The 11,852-nt window shown below is 37.7% G+C and overlaps 1 protein-coding gene across 6 annotated transcripts in view; it reads left to right on the top strand.

Moving 5' to 3' along the window:
• LOC100747843 (circadian locomoter output cycles protein kaput) overlaps positions 1–11,852 on the top strand; it is a 95,829-nt gene that overhangs the window by 77,359 nt on the left and 6,618 nt on the right. For all 6 annotated transcript variants that reach the window (XR_002946298.2, XM_024366089.2, XM_024366091.2 and 3 more), the window contains 7 exons: positions 3,363–3,529; positions 3,661–3,734; positions 3,812–3,910; positions 9,351–9,699; positions 11,057–11,317; positions 11,418–11,568; positions 11,659–11,770. Coding sequence is in view for 5 of the 6 variants with exons in the window: in XM_024366089.2 (XP_024221857.1) it covers positions 3,363–3,529; positions 3,661–3,734; positions 3,812–3,910; positions 9,351–9,699; positions 11,057–11,317; positions 11,418–11,568; positions 11,659–11,770 (1,213 nt within the window). In the remaining variant the exon portion in view is untranslated. The remainder of the gene's footprint in view (positions 1–3,362; positions 3,530–3,660; positions 3,735–3,811; positions 3,911–9,350; positions 9,700–11,056; positions 11,318–11,417; positions 11,569–11,658; positions 11,771–11,852) is intronic.

The raw sequence follows: 11,852 nt of genomic DNA, 5'->3' as shown, positions 1-11,852 counted from the left end.
CGGCCCGTTACATCACCCACAGATAAGGTTCAATTTTACATCAAGTGTTACGCGAGAAACGTAGACAAATCGATGGTACGAACGTTCGATGCAGTCGGAAAGACCAAACGTGTTAAACGTTTTATGTAACCTTCGAATTTTGTACTACCGACTCGTTTCAACGTACGAAAAAACCACGTTTCAAGGCTCGATGATGACACACAGACGCTGCTAGTTGGACGTAAAAAGCGAGAAATTCATCGGGAATAGACCGACGAAGAGGTTGGCCGGGTCATGCTGTAGTCTGGATGGGTTCGTACAGCCTGACACGTGATGAATATTTCCCTTCGAATCTGCGTCAAAGTGAAGACGGTCGTTACGAGCTAGACCATTTCACCCGACGACTGCTTGATGGCCTATACATGTGACACCGCACACGGTTTTTTCTCAATGCCTCCTTTTATCGTCGGACAGTTATTCAGACCGTGGTCTACAATCGAGAATAGAAATCGAGATGATCGTCGAGAGGGAAAGACGTTTGGTCACTGGAAACGAGTAGACGAGTGTTAGATGAAGTAACTCTATGAAGTTACGTTTGCTTAAAATCACTTCGTTGCGTTAAGCAAAAAGGGAAAATTATTTATAACAAGATCGTAGGATTACGCGTGTAAAATAGTAGCAATGTTCTGTTTTTTAACTGGAAAGAAAAAGGTTTGGAGTTAGATTTTATTCTATCCTATTTATATATACATTCGTATTTGATAGCATAATGAATTTTTATTATAGAGATAATAAGATAACGTTTATCGTAAAACTTATCGTCGCTGGATTATTTAACTTCGTTCAGCCACCAGTACTTTTACTATGAAACACATTCGTATTACTTAGACTATGAATAAGTAATAGATAGCAAGTAAAGATACTATTTTATTTTGACGAAGTTACGTTGTGAAGTTTAATATTAAGAATTCACGAAGTTATAAAGTTAATTTCTCTTCTAATTATACAACTTTTGCAAGCGATGTTTTCGCATATTACTTGCAATACTGAAGTACGATGAAGTGGATCGATCAACATCCAGTGTGTACGCTAGTTGAAAATTTGAATCAATATTGTTCGAACAATTTTTCATGTGCACTCTTTTCAAGATATTTTATACGTTATTCGCATTATTTGCCGTTTCTACCATTCGACGTTTTCATTATTCGCTATACACGCGTCAGTTATTTGCATGTCCGTCATTTGTACGAAGAAATAAATCGCTTATTTAAATATCAAAGGTGAGAGGCAGTTGTTTCGAACGAAAGTTTAATTAAAATAAACTGTCCGTCGTATTCTTGATCTAATTTTTTTTTAAGTAACGTAATTATATTTAGTGGTATGGTATGAAATATATGTCGTTTGATCGAATTAGCGAAAACGTTCGAAATAAACTATACGTTAAAAAATAGAAAGATATAGAAGATGTTAATGCTCAGTGGACTACGTACACGCCCGTTATCTTCTTCGGCATAATAAAGAATAATTAAATCTTTCTGGCCTCGAAACATTCGGGAGACCTTAATTTATTACTAGTACATCGCGAATTTATATGCAAATTTACATTTTTGTGAACATAGATACGGAAGTAGAACTTGGACAGAGATCTGCTTCGCGTATTAAAAATTTTAATAAGAACCGTAGTTTCGATATCTTCTATATTCTTGCGTATTACATGCATTCTATGCATATTTGGATCTTTAAATTTCGCATAAATGCATAAAAGTCCACAGTCTAATCATTAACGTATACAAATTTTAATATCGTTTTTGTACATTGTCCGGTGAGTTCTCAGGTTTTACGAGTAGACTGCGGATATTTATGCAAATTCATACTTTTACGAACTTTATAAAAAAGAAAGAGAAAAAAAGAAAAAGAAACTCAAGTAGAAGATCTTTCTATCTCCCGATGTATCATCTACTAATATCGTTACAATTATCTACCAACATTGTAACGAGCGTTATATAAGATTTACACGTTACGAGCCTAGTCCGAGTATTTTTGCATTTTGAAATTTCCCATAAATGCGTAAAAATCTACAGTTTGTTTAAAAATATAAATCGATTTCCGTTCTGGCAAATCGTAGAGGGTTGGCTGGTCGAATTATTTTCGTGGTTACACGATGCTGCCAGTTGACACACACGGCCTCACACGAGTGAGGAAATTTGGACGCGTCGAAAAACATTGCATTCGCCGGGCTTTTTGCGTCTCACCATGAGAAAAGCAGCAGATGAAACTCGATACGAAAACAAAAAAGCTTCGTAGGGATTTCCCGATATCTTGAGTTTCCCGCACGATCACAGAGAATAGAAATTGCGTTGGGATTCGCACGGACCCATTCATGACCAAGCGACAGAAATAAGCATCGTTATCTAATAACACCCGTGACATTTGCACTCTCATTGCCCCTATTCTTGCGACAATGTGTAATTTCGCGAACGTTTTCTTTGCAGATCTGCTAGAGCTAATACTAAGAGTACTTTCACGCCATAAGTGAAATCGTATCCTGATATATCCCGGTAGATCCTGAACGATGGACCCATTGGGCCAGTTAATGAAATTACCGAACAACTTGCACCGTGTATCCTTTCTCGTTGCTTTCCCTCTCTTTAACCGGTTGATTTTAACGGAATTTCTCGATGATCGTAAAATTAAAAATGAACAGAGACATTGGATTTGGATTTCAGTCGTTTTTCAGTCGATTTCAATCGTTCAACGTGTAAATGCGATGTAGTTGTTAACAGAAAGCGATGCGACGCGTAAAAAGGTAAAAAGTTTCTAAGTAAAAATTAGATTCTCGTGTTCCTTGGTCTTAACGGAGTTAAACAGGAACGAATAAGCGAATAAATTTTCTAAATATAGATGCCATCCCCAAGGGCGAGCAGCGAGCGTTTTTCAGAAAAGCGATCGCGATAATTATTTTCACATAGTATGATTCGATAAAATACTAGATTAAAGTTACATGTTCCGAGAAGTCTGTTTCTAATGCGTGCCTCATCGTCCACGTTAGAAAAATGCCATCTCGTACGAAAATCAGAAGATAATTGCACTTTATTTGACTATTACGAAAGAGCGGGAAAAAATGGAAAACACGGTATGTATTAGATCGATTAATTCGATTGATGAAGAATTAAGATTGCCTGCCTGTATTTTAAGACAGTATTCGTCTACAATGAAAGAAGAGAGTAGAGATTTAAGGAATATCGCGATGTAATCCCTTAATCCGTTGTCTTTTTATAAATCGTACAAGTGAATCGTCTCTAATTTTCGCATAACCGCTGGGATTAAAAGTTTCTAAAGATAGACGGAGATTAAAACGAAGCTCTTTCTCGTTTCTGTTACAGCAATCCAAGAGCGTCACGGAACATGGCAGAGAAACAAAGACGCGACAATCTTAATACGAATATCTCTGCGATGGCGACACTTGTTCCTACCGTCGCCGAGAGTCCAAGGAAAATGGACAAGATATCCATCCTGAGGTTGGCAGCAGCCTTCCTCAGAATGCGATACAGTAAGTCGATGTAGTAATGTAGCAAGAATAGATTGAAATACGAATGTGTTTATTCGTATTCTTCGAACATATAAACGTTAATAGTTTCTCATTTAATCGATTTATACGTATTGATTTGCGTACGTTTTCAGCGGTCGGTCGTGGTACAGTTGACTTCCTCCCTCGAGAGCTTGGCGAGCTGGACCTGGAAAAATATATCGTCGACGTGAGTACTCGTAAATCGATCCAGTCCTGTTACACACGTTTTGAACACGTTAAAATCGTTTTTGTTAACCGTAACAGAACTTGATCGAAAGCGGGGGGTTCTTCATAGTCATCACGACAACCGGGAAGATAGTTTACGTCAGCCGGCAGGTTCAGGAACACCTTGGCCATACCCAGGTAAATTTTCTTTTACTCACGTTCCTGCTATTTTATAAGCGAACATTTCCAAACGGTTGGATCTGGAAATGTAATCGTTCGTTGAGTGACATTCGATCATAGATTCAATCGCTATTAAATGAAGTAAAATTTGGACGAAATAAAAAATTAAATCCGTAAGTAAATGTTGTAACGTGGTTCTAAAATCTAGCCAGATTGTAATGCTGACTACATGGAACTCTAAATTCGATCGATCGTCGAATTTAAACGACGTTAATCCAAGTGTATTTACGAGGGAAGATCCTCGAACCGCGAATTCGGAAACTTTTGAAATTTTGGGAATATGTAGAGAATATACGTGATACTCAATTTTCTACCGAATGATAGTCCTAATTAAAAGAAATATCTTTCGCTAGAAAATCCTTTTCCTGTTTCTTATAGTTGGCGAGTTATAACGCAAGATCGGAAAGTAAGTTGTTCAGGCGTGGATTTCACCCCCTTAAAGTAAAGTTAGGTAGCAAAAAAGATTGCATAATACATACCTCTATATCCTCTAAGTATCTCCAAAATTTCATAATCTTTTTAACTTGCGGCTCGAGTATCTTCGCTCTTTAGATGGAATAAAAATTATGTGCGTTCGAATAAACCTGGTTTCAACTCCAATAAATGTCAAGGTTGTGCAACGGCATATAACAATTCTAACAAAATCGTGAAACGTTCAACAGTCTGGATAAATTTCTTTGTCTTATGTTTTAAGATTGAGGTTTTTTTAAATAAGAATTAGATAGAAGAATACGGTGGATCCTTCGTCTATGACTTTATACCTGTTCTTCATCTTGCCTCTATCTTTTTTAGCCTTGCCGTACCATAACGTTGTTTCTCACGAAAAGTTTCCTCCCTCTAAAGTCTCTAGATAATCTGTTCATCGTTTTCTCTAAAACTTTCCTTCTCCTCGCGATCCTCTCAAACTTCATTCCCGGCTCTCATCGCACGCTATCCACCCTTAAAACCACACTCAGCCCATTCACAAACACACATATACACCGACACGCAACTTCTTATCCCGTAACGAAACAAACGCGAATCTTCACGATTTAAGTCACATTCGTTCACATAGGTTCGCATTTTACTTTATCCGGAAACCCTACCTGTCTCTGTCTACAAATTCAGAAATGAGAATCCCAAACTCTTGAAATGTCATTAGGCGGCAGTCTATGCTACGAAGATTTTTACATTATTACACAACATATTTTATACGAACGTGAAATAATATTCGATATTTACACGTTTCGTGTTTTCATTCAAATATTTTATAACGTAAAACCTTATATATAGTTCGTAACGTTAGAACGTAGAGTATAGTTCAACGTAAATTAACGAGATGTTAACATCGTCGTTTGAAGAAGGAACAATTTGTACATTGAAAAAAAGCTAGGTCTTTCCATTTTCGTTAATCCACTGGAGAAAATTTGTTAACAAGTTGGAGAAATAGCCTTTTTACAACTAAATGGGTCGAGTTTGCCTTTCAGTGACTTAATAATACCAGAAGCATTTACTGCCTTACGAAACTTCCCTTTGTACGATTGCGGTTCTCTGCGATGCATTAATAAAAAGCACCGAACCAATTGCAGTTACGGTGAAACGTAGCTCGTGCCAAGGGTCCGGAATTATCGATCAAATGAGCATAACCAGGCCGCCATGGTAACTGACGTGCACCCGCAGTACCTTTTCAACGCGTTATGTCCTTCTGAAAATTCTATATAAACGGACGATTTCATCTGTCAGAAATCACTATATACATCGATTAACGAGTTTTTCATATTTAATCTTCTACCGGTATGTCGCAGATCAACTCTGACGAATATAATATATGTACATATTTTCTTCCGTAAGTTCCTCATCTCGCTATCAGAGACTTCTCATCAGCTGCCTTTGATATTCTCCCAATACAAGACCGATCAAACGTTGCTGATTATTTACTTATTGCATATTTATTAAGAATCTGAGTAGTTCCAAATTTTTGCCCCTAATTTTAACTGTAATTTTGTCTACCTAAAAGAAAAAATTCTTGATATCTTAGATCACGTACATTTATAAACAACGGTGCTCTCATATTCTCCTGAAATTCGATAGAAAACGATAATCAAACTGTGAATGATGCATATCGACGATAATTCGTAGCAAGGCATCGTCGAGCGGTATTATATACGTGATATTTCAATTTTAAAACGAACGATTAAAAGCATGAAAAGAGAACTGCCATACGTTTTTATACGAACATAAGGAACAACTAATCAGTGTTATTTTTAACTATGCGAATGATATAACGAGGCTGCAGCATATAGCGAATGGCGTGTTTGCGTAACGAAGAGGAACATCGATGAAAACGAAACATTATCTGCCCCTTTTTTGGTCTATCGTTATACCGGTTTATCCCGTGTTCCTGTATTTTCGGCCTTTTTCCTTTCTTTTCTTTCTCTTCTTTTTTTTTTTTATCCTTCTTAATCATTCATTTGTCATTCTTATGGGAAGTAACCAGTTAGCTACGCGATTCGTGCTCGCTTTTCAATCGAATTGTTTACTGCACGTGTTCGGATTCGGATTATTTCGAACAGAATCCGCGGGGTTTAGATGAATACAAATACCGTGGCGTGTGTGATTTCAAAAGACAAAAAAAAAAAAAGGTGAAAGAGGAATTGAAACGAAATGGGAAAAAATGTTGCCATGTGGAATATTTCAGCGTATAATAGAAAAGAAAGAAACGTCGCATGCGACGACGAAGAGGAAGGAAGCAAAAGAAGGGAAGAATTGCATTGTAGGAGAGAAGTTTTACGTGGCACGTGTTCCACGCTTTCCTCTGACATGGGAGGTTGAAACAGTAAAAAAATTACTCGATCTCAACGGCAAGCGCAGTTAGCTATTTTACAAAAAAATCACTCGGAGGTCGATAAGCTTTTTTTCCTTTTTTCATCTCGTAACAACTCGATAGCCTGTCGATGGACATTTCGTTCCTATTTCAAAGCGATGTTTCGAACAGAAAAAGAGAAAAAAAAAAGAGGGAACAAGAAACATAGTAATAAGATACATCAGAGATTTTCCAATATTTTTCCTTCGATTTTTTCATAAAGTAGAGAAAACGTTATTTTAACTTTATAATTCGCTGAAGGTTAATTGTCGCGTATTTCTCGATGATGAATCTTCTTTGGCAAAATAATAAATACAGTGGCGTTGAATATATTGACATTTCTTTCTGCCTTTTCGTTTTATTTCTATCGTTAAACGTTCTTAAAGCTAATGTTGCACAACTTACTCGTTGACTTCGCTTCGTTATTAACTTCATAACCGGTGTCCTCTAAGTGAAGGAACATGATGGAAATAACGAATAAAGTTTCCTCTGGAACTTTACATTATGGTATCCCGATAATTACGGAAACTGCGATTGAGAATATTTTTAATATGGAACATCTCGGTTTTTAATCTCATCTGTTCTATCTTCGATGTACAATCGCATCGTTAATAGGTAAACGCATTCACTGCATACGTTTCGAACGATACGAATTTATATTTGCATACGATTGTACAATGTGTATAAATTAAAATAAATTTTACCACATTGATGATATAATCCTAATTATCATTAAAAGAAAATAGTCCAAGGTTTTTTTCAAGTTATAGATTTAACGACGATAAGAACAAGCCCGACTGTAACTTAAGTATGAAAAAATGCACAGGCTATATACCTAAGTTACAAAAATATACAAAATTTCCAAAGCAGACAGCTAGTTATGGCGTGAAAGAAACCACGGTTTTTTAGATTCCGTCTCATTAATCTCGCTCGTAAAGATATAAATTTACATAAACGTCTGTAACGCTACACGTTGCGTACAAAGCCGATCTTTGTAGATTTTTTGAAAAAGACGATATAGAAATAGATCTTGAGCGAAAATTATCCGTACGAGCACACGGCACAGTAATAAAAATCCAATCAGCGGTGAACGTATTAGACTCAGCTCGGACGACTCGTCCCTTTTATCAAGCGTCTTCGTGCTTCATAACCGCCCGAGCATCCTACAAATGCCAAAGGGAGAAGCTGCAACAAGTAGCAACAGGCGAAAGAAAGCAAAAAGCAAGCCATCATGGACGACGAAGCTTTTGCAGCTTCGACGAGGAAGCAAACGACGAAGACCAAACTCTGAACAGAGTCTGGCACCGTGAAAGGCAAAAAGTCCTGTTCTATCGATCCACGTGGTTCCGTAATAGAGGAACCTTCGTGGCGTTTCAGATTCGAGCATAACGATAATTCGACGCTCGAGCGTAACGAACCTGATGTTCGGCCGAGTTCCGACTTCGAAAGCGTAAGGATACCAGAAGATGGTTGAAAGAAAGAAGAGAGCTAGAGCAAGAGGTGGGAAATGAAGGGAGATGAAAGAGGCAGAGACACGAGAGGCCAAGAGGAAAGAAGAAAACGAGAAAGAGGAGGATCGAGAGAGAAAGGAAGAAAGATGGTGGAGGTGGAGCGAGGAGTTGTTTGCGCGCGATCCTCCGGGTTTTTTAAGAAGATAGTCACAATCAGCCGGTATTGTTCTCAAGGAGAAACTCCCCGCGGTGAAAACGAGCCCCGTCGCCGACGTGGTGCACCGCGTTTGCCACGATTAAATCGCAACTCCGCCATCGAGATGCAGGAGGAGACCGAGCAGGAACGCGTGGACGTGTAGCCAGTTTCAACGAAAGCGTTCGTGGAATTCGACGGAATCGGGATTCGAGCGGAGAAAAGCTACAAAAGTTCCAATAATAGCGATTGGAGTTGGATCTGAAGCAAGTCGATTGGTTTCATTTGATCGTAGGTGAAGTTTGATAGATAGATTTGAGCCTAGGTATAGTCAGTTGAGTACAAGGTATTTCATTTTTATTTCTGTTCTATATTTCAGACGATATTCTATCGATATTCTATTGGCGGTCAAAATGCAGTGTTAAATACGGAATAGAATTAATTCCTGCAAACAGTGCAAGTAAGCTGAGGCCCGATAATTTTTAAAGGAAAGTCGTTTGTTTCGAAGTGATAAAGATATACAACATTTGCAAAGTATATGATGTAATAATTACGATGGAAGATGGTGTATAAAGAGCTTGAATTTTCCAGAATTTCAGCTTTCAAATTTCAATGTACTCTCGTTTACGTGAAACCAAGCGATGAGATGAATAAAGAGCACTCGTGCGATCAATTTTTGAAACCAACTTTTCCCACATTTTGTTTATTTCATTAAACAGTTTTAGTCGAGAAAATGAAATCAAGCGAATAATTCTGCTTAATTGTAATTATTATATAACTCAAGATGTTCCATACTCCTAATCCTTCTGTATCAATCTTTATCAAAGTATTAAACATTGATGTCTCCATCAAATTGCAGGAGAAAGGAATCGATCGATAAATACTTTAAAAAATATACGTATGGTATTGCAGGCGGATCTTTTAGGACATTCGCTGTACACCTTCATCCATCCCAAGGATCACGAGGAATTAACGAAAAACCTCACCCCGGATGAGATGCAGGGATTGGTGTCTTCGTCTACGCCGCATATCACCGATGGGGTGAACGATAATTCCAATTCGTCGGAAGATTCGACAACACCGAAGAACGATAGAAAACAATTCAGAGAGCAGAGACGTGGCTTTGAACTTAGAATGCTGCATCATACTGCATCGAGGCGCGAGCACACGCGATACGAATGGTTCGAGATCTCAGGAATGCTCAGGCTGGCGGATGCTTGCAAAAATTCCGATTCGAACCCCAATCGAACGAAACATCGAGGTAAAGACGTGTAGTGAAGTTGATTAAGATACCGTAACAGCATTCATAATCGTTAAAATTGAGGCTCATGGGTGTAAGTTGTGTTCTTTGGGCGAAAATGTCCCGATATTTGACAAACATCCTGACTAATTTCATAAGAATTCGAACAAGACACTGACATTAATGGTACTCTGCCATTCATAAATCGCGAATCACTTTGCACGTTCAAGACAGATGTATGTGAAAATGTTGTAATCACGAAACGTAGTAAGTACTTAGCATGATTTAGTTCTCTTTATAGTATGCGTGTTTGTTAAGAGAGATTTTACACTGATCCGTTTTACTATGCTTTATTTTTTACATTAGCAGATGTTTCATCACTTACGGATAGGATGCTTATGGTGATTTGCTATTAATAATTAATTGCACGTAACAGACGAGACAGGATGTTTGCATGGCCATTTTTCAATATTTACGACTAAATGTCGATCCTTAATAACAAGCTTGTATATTACCTAAAATATTAAATTTAGAATCTTCTTCCAGAAGACACGATTTATATCCCTGAAAATATAATTTTTATACTTTTATACTATTATGAGAGTCTCGAATCTCGGGAATAACAGTATTATTTAGTTTTATCAATAATCTACGCTATATAACAATAATGTAATTTTTGTCATTACGATTTATTCATATTCTATTCGATAAATTATACTCATTCGTACACGAAGCAAATAGTCCATGGATCTTGATCGATTCGAGGCAAAGACGTGTCGAATTTCTTCCAATTCGGATTCTATGGGACGATGTTCCTCTTTTATCACGACACGTCGGGACCGGTAACGTTGGTTTTGAAACGGGTATCGCAAATATTTATCCTAGCCATGTATTTAAATTTAGACCGTCGCCTTCGTCGGCAAAAGGTGTAGGCGTAGAGTCGCAGATCCGTTCAACTGTGTAGATTCTCCGCTTTTAATCTCGTGAATCTACAGATTAGAACACGCATAAATGCATGCAGATGCGTCTTATATTTGAATACTATTCGTTGCTTTCCAATTGTTACCTCACGTTTTTCAATGATACCGTGCGAGCAGAATTATATGGAAATCTGGAAGAAAAGATCTATTGCACATTTTGGTGAAAGTTGAATTAACAGCAAAGTATGAGACTCTGTTGATCGTTTTAATAAACACAAGTAGCAGATACTTTCCTCACCAGAAGAAACACATTAGACTTCTGAAACTAGCGGAGCAGTGTAGCTTAGAAAACACTTATTTCCAAAATGTATTAAATCGCGCTTTAGTCGCTGGACCATTCGATTCCATGCAATTTGTATTAAACGGAAGATACCAAGGATTCTAATCTTCTTTTACAGAAATCACATCAACCAGCAACGATATCGTTTTTGTGGGTGTAGCGAGATTGTTGATGAGGCGGCCCATTACCAAAATATCGATCATAGACGCGAATAAGGACGAGTATATCACTCGACATTTGGTGGACGGCCGGATCATTTACTGCGATCACAGGATATCGGTAGTGGCTGGTTACTTATCAGAGGAGGTGTCGGGTATGAGCGCCTTCGGTTTCATGCACATGGACGATCGTATCTGGGCGATGGTTGCACTTCGTCAAAGTGAGTAGAAAAGCTTGCATTTTTTGCAATCCTACATTTTTCTTCTCATTTTTTTCAGTAATTATTTTACGTTTCGTTAATTAATATAATAAATTTATAGTGTACGATCGCGCGGAGACTTGCGGATCATCCTGCTATAGACTAACTTCGAAAACGGGCGAATCCATTTATTTACGCACTCATGGATATCTAGAAGTAGATAAGGATTCGCAAATAGCAGTGTCTTTCGTATGCATAAACACATTAGTGTCGTAAGTATCGCGGTATATCTCTGGGATGAGGCGAATTTTTCTTTTCTTAAATTTGTTACAAACAAATTTATGGTATGGCTATTACGATAGGGAGGAAGAGGGTGTCAAGCTAATGAATCAAATGAAGAAGAGATTTTCTGCTACGATCTCTGAGACTATGAGAGCAATGATTCAGAATGGTGACGATGCATCGATCGACTTGGTAATTTACTTTATAAATTTATGCGTAATGAATGATATAAGATTATATGATATAATGATAATGAATGATATAAGATAAAGAA

The sequence above is a fragment of the Bombus impatiens genome, unplaced genomic scaffold, assembly GCF_000188095.3.
Source record: "Bombus impatiens unplaced genomic scaffold, BIMP_2.2 scf_0197, whole genome shotgun sequence".
Taxonomy (NCBI): domain Eukaryota; kingdom Metazoa; phylum Arthropoda; class Insecta; order Hymenoptera; family Apidae; genus Bombus; species Bombus impatiens.
This window is presented reverse-complemented; position numbering and strand designations above follow the sequence as displayed.